At 34.4% G+C, this 8575-nt stretch overlaps 2 protein-coding genes across 2 annotated transcripts; one reads left to right on the forward strand and one right to left on the reverse strand.

The window, feature by feature from the left end:
• Window positions 1-1293: 1293 nt before the first annotated feature.
• On the forward strand, window positions 1294-4521 carry LOC102597835 (biogenesis of lysosome-related organelles complex 1 subunit 2). The gene is made up of 3 exons (XM_006365589.2): window positions 1294-1487; window positions 3498-3601; window positions 4125-4521. Exons 2-3 carry the CDS (start codon window positions 3524-3526, stop codon window positions 4389-4391), a joined length of 345 nt encoding a protein of 114 aa, XP_006365651.1. The 5' UTR covers window positions 1294-1487; window positions 3498-3523; the 3' UTR covers window positions 4392-4521.
• Window positions 4522-4929: 408 nt separating this feature from the next.
• LOC102598142 (alpha/beta hydrolase domain-containing protein 17B-like) lies at window positions 4930-8156 on the reverse strand. The gene is made up of 5 exons (XM_006365590.2): window positions 7680-8156; window positions 6627-6663; window positions 6310-6546; window positions 6156-6203; window positions 4930-5541 (listed from the first exon to the last, which is right to left on the reverse strand). The coding sequence occupies exons 1-5, from the start codon at window positions 7979-7981 to the stop codon at window positions 5320-5322; spliced, it is 846 nt and encodes a 281-aa protein (XP_006365652.1). The 5' UTR covers window positions 7982-8156; the 3' UTR covers window positions 4930-5319.
• Between the last annotated feature and the right edge of the window lie 419 nt (window positions 8157-8575).

Genomic DNA, 8575 nt, shown 5'->3' on the forward strand with positions numbered 1-8575 from the left:
AATTTGTTATTTAGAAATCCGCATAATATATGTATAATGAGAGAATTTATGTACTATTTTATACAAATAGAAGATGAAATAACAAATATCTACATAAAATAATAAATAAGTTCCCTAATAACTAATCTCTACATTATTAAATACATGCATAACTCTTACCAACTACCAAACGACTCCTTATATATAAAAATAAAAAAAAATTCTTATACATCCAATAAAATTAACCTACATTAATACATTTAATTTGATAATCTAAAGAATAACATGATATATTTCATGTTAAATTGGATTAATATTGGAAAAATGCTTCTCTTCTCACTTCTCAGTTCTCCCTAGCCTGTTTGTATATACCGTGAGTTTTTTATCAAAATTATCTTTGAACTATACCTCAACTTAAACTACATTCTTAGCAGAAAACATCCTTCTAATATTTAAAGTGAATAATTTTTATCATTCTACTTGAATTTATCAGAAAACAAATCCCACAAAAATCAAGTCATCCCTTCGTATTTATTATTCTGAGATACACCAAAATATTATCGTGAACTTTTTAGATAATTGAATTTAACATTATGCTAATATCTTTTAATTTGACTATTTTTTTTCCATTTATTTTTCATGTGATTTAATATTAAAAATATTATTAGGTGAAATATGTTTCTTCTCAATTGAATATGCTAAAAGCGGCATTTGTTGGAGACTTCCGCTTCTAATAATGTAAAATGAAACTCAAATGCGAGACATAATCAATATTTTGATCACTTCAGTATCAAAAGTATCAAATTGCCCCAAAAATTTATTGATCTAAATACAGTTTGACTTTGAAAAAGGTAAAGATAATTAAGCTCCAGCTTCTTTCCGTTGGTAAATGAGAAAATAGTAGATCATGTATCCTTACACCTTCCAAACATTTTTTGTTTCAGTAAGCAGTGGTGTCTAAAATTTTTAACATTTTTTTTTCAGGAGCTTCTTATAGCAGGTAGTGAAATTATGCAGGAAAACTTTTGTTGATAGTCACATGAACTACTCATATTTTTGTAGGATCCCTTAGTTTTTTGACGATACCTAACAGAAGGATGAAAATTGTTAACTTTCAAATACTTAGAGAATGTTTCTTGTCAAAAAAAAAATATTAAGTATGTAATTTAAATTTATGGTATAGTTAAAGAATATTTTTGGCTAAAAACTCATACCTATGTTAATAAGGGAAAAAAAATTCAAATATGTAATTGAATTACGAAAAATAACTTATTTATATCATTTGTTAGAAGTTTGGGCTATTTATATCATTTTAGTAAGAATCAAATTTTCGAGGGATGAGATAATCAAAGTTTGATGCATATTTGAGTATTTTTCCTACTAATAATAACTCGGAACTTGTCCGTTTGTTCACCGGCGATCATTGATTCTGCGGTGACTGGCTCATTCTCCCTATCTAGAAGGCGGCTCTCCATTTCGTATTTGTCTCTTTCCGGTCCTCGACAAGGTATCTATACTACTTTAAGCTTTCTATCGGTTCTCTCGATTTGTTAAGAGTTTAGTCTTTCAGCAAACGGGGAAGAGTTACCTGGGATCTCGAGTTACCTCAAATTGAATCCATTGAAGATTATTTATTAGCCCTAGTTTTGTGAAATTATTAGTATTTGAATTAGGGATTGCAAATGATTGATAATATCCTTTGGAGTTTAATTATATGTAAATTTTGATATATTTGGTGAAGATTAGAATTGGTTTTGGTCGGGATTTCATATGGTTGTGTTTGGTATAGAGGGCAATATTTTCTGGAAAATGCTTACCTATTTTCTCTTGTTTGGTTGCCATAAAATTTTGGTGAAAATATTTTTTTAGAAAAACTTGTTTTCCTAAAATTGGTGGAAAATGACTTACTCCGGACTAAAAACAGTCTGGGTGTGTTTGGTATGGTGGAAAATGTGAGTGATACTAATTCATCAAGAAATGAAAATGGTAGTTAAGTAAAAGGAGATTTAGAAAGAAACATGTCAGTAGATGGAGATGAGGAAACAGAAGAAACTAATGGAGATGATGTTGTGAAGTTGTTGCAGACTTATACCAGATGAAAAATTGCTTAATAAAGCTAAATTAACTTCTCCGACGAAAGGGGAGGGAAAATCAAAGTCTCGTGCTTGAGGGGTGTTTATTGTTGCTTGTATAAGGACTGTTAGCAATTTTCTCTAGTTAGTAAAATACACTTAAAATAGTCTGTTTTTTGTAATTCACGAAACTAGATATGGGTTCAACAGTTAACCTGTAATCATGTACATAGATTACTGAAAATATCATTGTGAGTTGTGATGATTAGTTGCAGAATCTGATTTAAAGAATATATTACAAGTAATAATTGTATTGATTTTAAATAGGAAAATCCCCTGTATACGAGTGGTATAGCAAAAGTAGAAACTCTACTATTGTATCCTGTCATCTGTACTATCCGGGACCTCATGGTTTCACAAGATATTATTCTCTCTATCTAGTTGGATAAACTAATATTTGTGTTCGACTCTAGTCTCTATGGTGTCCATGCCTGACATAGTAGATTACCAAGCAAGAAAGAGTGAGTGTCAATCCTGTGCTGTAGTTTAAGTTCTTGGGTAAATTGAAAGAAGAGGTGTTAATAACATAGGTTCTTGCCCAGTTTCATGACACAGGTTCTTGTGTTGTTATCACACCCTTTATATCATGAAACAAAAGCCTTTTGTGTACTAAATTTATACATATAGTCTAATTAATCCGTGCTATCTCCTTCTCCATTCTTAAACCCCAAGATACACAAATGTGCCTCTGTGTGGGTTGCCTTCTTTAATCGCTCTTATTCTTGACATACTAGTTTTTGGTATATGTAATAAAAGGTGCAAAAGTTTCCTCCCCTACTTAATTACGTGGTGGAACTAATAAAAAATCCAATAAAAGAGCTATATCATTTTCAAATTCTAAATTGCACAGCTAATTTTCCAGTCTTGACAACTCTTTCTCAATCTGACATCCCAGCTATTGTTTTGCTTGTATTGAGCAATGGTGGCTTCAGGATATGATGCAAAATTTGTACAATGGTAGCAATAATTGTTCTATACATACTAATCTTGATGCGTTAGTATGAACTTTCCCAGTCTACTCTACTTATGCTCTAAATTTTGATTTTTGCAGTAATTTTTCTCAATCTAGATATTTGAATATTTTTGGTCTTGTATCGTTAGCTCTCCAGCAATAATTGAAGGCAGTTAAATGTACCCTTCATAGGGTTGTCTGCAGTTGGCTATTATTATCTTTTCCTTGTTTACCCATTCGGACATAATTGTTTTAAGTCAATCTCCACATTAAAAATTCCATTCTTTCATTTTTCCTGGAATATGAAAAGCTATTTTATTTCTTTTATTTGGTTACAGAACTCCAATACCAAAGTTCATTTCTTCTGTTTTTGGTTGGTTATAATTATAATTTTATATCTACCATCATTAACCAGGTTTTGTCACCCCTCAGGTCTCCTAAACGTGAACTGCTGTGAAAGATGGAGCAGGACCACTTGGCTGAGTCACTCAATGACCTTTTAACAAATGTTTCCACGATGATTAGAGGCGAGCTCCAGGTATAAGAAAGTTTTTGTTTCTGTATTTTTTTTACCAACAGTGCTGCTTTGTATATCGTCAATTCCCTTTTCTTTTCTTTCATTAGGGATGTGAAGAGAGGGGGCTCTCATTTACATGAGTTGATGAACTTCTGTAGATGTTAGTTTTTCTTCGTTCTCGTTTGTTGTCCCAAACCTTCGTGTCTTGCTAAATATGCATCTAGTGTTGCACTTAAATGTAGCAGGATGGACTGAATTTTCAAAGGAAATTAATCATTCTTTACATGTTCCTCACACATGTTTCTCACGGTAATCCTACTGCAACGTTGTCATCCCAATAACCACCGAATAGTTTACCTTAGTAGTCAGCTTAGAAATAATTTGCACAGAAGAAGTGGAAGATTGCTTTTTGATGAGCCTGACAAATGTGTAATTCAGAAATGATCAGTTAATGGTGTAATTCATAGTTGTCGTTCCTACCCTTGGTATATTAGAGACTATTATTGCATAACAAGCTTATGCTGCTTTGTTCATTGTGTCCCAGGAAACTAACAATGTACTTGAACTTGTGGAAAAAATGAATACAAGAGTTGCTGAAGAATATAAAGGCTTTGGAGATGTGGCTTCAGGATTGACTATCTTTGTGGAGCAATTGAAGTGTAAGAGTGGCAGCTTTGACGAGTATGTTCAACAGATTGACACAATTGAACAGCAAGTTACAGAATTTGAAGCTGTAATTTCGATGCTTGATAAGTATGTTTCACTGCTGGAATCCAAAGTGCAATCTGCTTACCAAATTCCTCCACCATGAATCAACATTTTTTCATCTTCTTTTTGTTTCAAATGCAATACCCTAAAATTTGTTCCTGGATTGAATCAAACTTGGTTTTTGTATGTTATCAAACAACACCATACATATAACAAGAAAATGAATTTACCTACCGTTCTATCTCAAAGAGAAGAATATTTGAATGAGTTTAGGTACATATATATTTCCAGTTAGCTTGATTATCTTTTTGCAGTTCATATGAATCTTTTTATTGCCTTCAACTCTTTTTCTCCGATAATGTCTTTACTCTTCTTTTACATTTAGTGTTCTCACTTGTCGTCTGCTGCAATGCTTCGTGATGTTTTAATTTCTGGGTTGGGAGAAGTAAAAATGGAAACGAGATGGATTCACATAAGCTTTCGCCCATGAAACGGCGTGTCCTAAGAAGTAATGAAGGGAAGTGGAACGAAAGAACATATACTGTTAAATGCTTTCTCAAATACTTTTTGTTAACTACAAAACAATTAATCACCACAGCACTCAAAAGATAAGAGGTAACTGGAGAAAGAATTTTCATAAGTGAGGTAACTGGAAAATTTGACACTCTTAAAGCAGTTGAAATTGCATAATACGGCTGATCTCATAATATCAACAAGAAATTGCCACCAGTAGCATCCTTCATTTGTTAAAGCAGTGATCATGCTAATTAGTACAAGGAAACAAAAGATGCAAAACACTCTTAGCCAGCTAATATAATATAACAGATCAATGTTGTTTCTTGTTTTCTTTGGTGGTTCTGGATCCATGTTCTTGCTAAACTTTTCATTCATGTCCATGCTAGCTCTCGTGATATATCTCTTCGATCTGTGTTTTGCTGGTATGCTTTTCACTCTCTTTTCTGTACTTGATCTAGATTTCTCTGTCTGGTATGTGCATGGCTTGCATCTACAATCTGTGCCATCTTGACTTATCAAGGTTCATCTATTTGGTCCATACTTTGAGCATGTCCATTGGTAGAAACTGTCGATTTCTCAATAGCTGATATGAACTTCTTCAGATGTTTTATGTACTCGGGGTACAGCTCTAGATCACAATGGTTACCTCCTTCAACCCACAACGGGTCATATTTTTGCTTACATAGATCAAACAGCTGCTTACCATGGGAACAATCCACAACATCATCTGCGGTGCCCTAGAAATGTCAAGAAAGTCATATGGGGATGTCAGCAGGCAATTGTAGAATCAAGCGCCACCATTGTAGTTCTTGATTCTAAGGAGTCAAAACATCCAAACTACAGGCCTTCAATCTCTACCATTCCCTCTGGTTTTGACTCATTTCCTGAGGATAGCTAGATGATATAGAATAATGTTTTCCTGCTGTTATACCATTCTCTAGCTGGGTAAACGATCAATTGAAAAAAGGGCATAACTTCATGATTAATTACTAAAAAGAAGACTTTTATCAATGAAATCATGCAAGGAAAAGAAAATAAGATGAAGTACATTCCCAGAAAAAAGTGGTTAAGAGTAGGAGCTGACAGGGGAAGACTAGAGGAGGAGAGGCATAAGGGAGTAAATTGAATTGTTACATCCCTCATGAGATTTATCCGGCCTCTAATTAGTTCCCCACAAAACAATCAACCGCGAAATAGAAGTGACTCATCAGTCCCTAACCAAAACTCAGAGAGTAACAAGTGAATCAATTTTGCTAATTTATCGACAGTTACTAGTCCATGACAACAGAAAAAAACACATTTAAGGTAGTATCAAGTATGATATATTTATGATGGGAATATGAATACTCACATGAATAATGAGGACCGGGCATTCAACCAATGGTATCTTGTCAATGTTCTGCATTGGGAAAAGAAAGAAAATAGCTAATTACAAGAAGAAAATAAAGAAAACTAAAATTTGGTCAAATAGAGCTCCACATAACTACCACAAACAGAAGCCTAACCTTAAATATGTCAAACCAGTATGTCCGCTTAACTGGATGCAAGACACGAACTCCAGAGAGTATCGGGCTGTGCAGAACCAGTCCCCTCAATCTTGATAAGCGGGATCCCATATCTACTGTTGGTCCACTACCAACAGACTGTCCATATAATATTATATCCTCCTCTTTCACCCCGTATGTCTCTTCAAGACACTTATATGCAGCTTCTATGTCGGCGTAAGTGTTCTGCTCACTAGGCTACAGAAAAATAAGAATACAGAGTCAAATACTTTCATCTCAAACAACTTAATTTAATCATCTAAAGAAATATTCCATACCTTGCCAGTGGACTGGCCATACCCTGAATAGTCATACCTGCCAGAAAGGAGAGAAAACTCAGAAACATGAAGGTGAGTTAACTTCAAATATGTTCAGCCTTTTTGGCGTCCCTTTTTACTGTTTTTTCAACTGTGGCATTAGGGAGCGGATTTGAAGTCATAGCTTTTATCGCTTCACAGAAGACTTAGCAAACTTTCCTAAACCTCGCAGCTTCTCTTCCTCCAAATTTCATTAAAATATAATCTGGTACTTTGTATAAAGGAGAAAAGGAAGCAATCAAATGGGAAGGAAAAATGAGCATCTATTAGATTTTCAAGATGAGCTCGAAATAATTCGCGAGATGGCATATGTCAAAAGTTAAATGTGTCACTTTGTATAAACCATACAACCAAGACACAACAAAGCTTATGTCTTAACCAAAGAAACATACTTTTTCAACATTAATGCATATCCACCAGGTCAGAATGGAAAGAAAAATTCCGAAACCATTTCAAAGTTTAACAGCAACATCAACTTTGCAGAGAGGGAACAACTATCAATCAGAAAAGTTAGAACATCAGCTATCAACTAGCCTTCTCTTCACATGTAAAGATCACAAACAAAGCGATTAAGAACAGTCGATATCAGATTCGCATCATGGTTGTTGACACATGGTTTTGTGATACAAAAAGGTTTCCTCCAGCAAGCACAAGCTTATCCCTGAGTCCCTAGATGCACCTCATTAGGCTTAAGGTAGCTTAATTCTATTCTAAATTGACAAGCACATACATAATAGAGGCTAATCCAGATTCAGGATTGATTATGTAACATACAGTCACGAACTCGGACTACAGATAGACCCTTGTGGTTCGACCCTTCCCCTGATATCAAAGTGCAGCCACTGCTTTTGAATTCCAGAACCACCTCTACCAGACAGCAAAAATAAAGAACAGGATGTGTCCAATTGACTTTACTATCATAACAATTGAGTTCTAATCCAACACAAAAGTTTTCTCTAACACAACCTAAATTATCAAATATTCTGAATCTCAATATTACAGAGAGAAGAATACCCCATCAAATTGACCCGGAGATGAAGACTGAGTTCTGTAAACAAATCGTACATCTGCCCTAAATCAGCAGCGTTTCCATGTGAGTAAAGCACGGTCAACTTCGCGGCCGGATTCCTCACGTACATAGCAATAATCTCCGTCCCCTTCTTCGTCTCTAGCTTCAAAATGTCAACGTCTTGCCCTTGAACCACCTCTGTCATCTTAATTTTTCCGGTCGATTCTTCCATCACCACCCCATACGACGGCGGATTAGGCGGAAAAAATGCAAACTTTGACGCCATAGACGACGTTACAGCTCCCATCGCTCCCCCCAAATTTGTATATATATAAAAAAAAAATCAATAAATTACCAGAATAGATACATGAAAATCCTGCAAATTTCTTATGCAGATGGTTGTAAGGTTTTCCGGCGAGTGATGATCATGACGGGTTGAGACGAATGGGAGCTGTACGGAGAAACTCAGATTTTTTTATTTTTTTTTATTTGGAGAAAATATTTTTTTTTATTTTTTAATTTGGGTGGTGATTTAGTCTGACACGTGGCAGCTCATAGTAGATTGTAAATTTCCAAGGTCCGTCCAGGGCTTTTTTTGTACAGCCATGTACGTAGAAATAACATGACCATTTTTTTTTGTTAAAAAAAAGCTTAATACATAAATTGGACCCTTAACTTAGCTTTAAATTATAACTTTGACCTTTAACTTTGTCACTGCACAAGTAGGCACTTTAACTATTAAAAACTTAAACAAAAAACACTCGAATTCTACCTGGCAAAATGTGTGAAATACACCCAAATTAGGAACATCAGAGGTAAAATTCGATGACCCCAACAGTAAAAAAAAAAAAAAAAAACATTGAAAAGACTATTAAATCCTTAATCAATTTATATATATATA

This window comes from Solanum tuberosum, unplaced genomic scaffold, assembly GCF_000226075.1.
Source record: "Solanum tuberosum cultivar DM 1-3 516 R44 unplaced genomic scaffold, SolTub_3.0 scf00574, whole genome shotgun sequence".
In the NCBI taxonomy this organism is placed as follows: domain Eukaryota; kingdom Viridiplantae; phylum Streptophyta; class Magnoliopsida; order Solanales; family Solanaceae; genus Solanum; species Solanum tuberosum.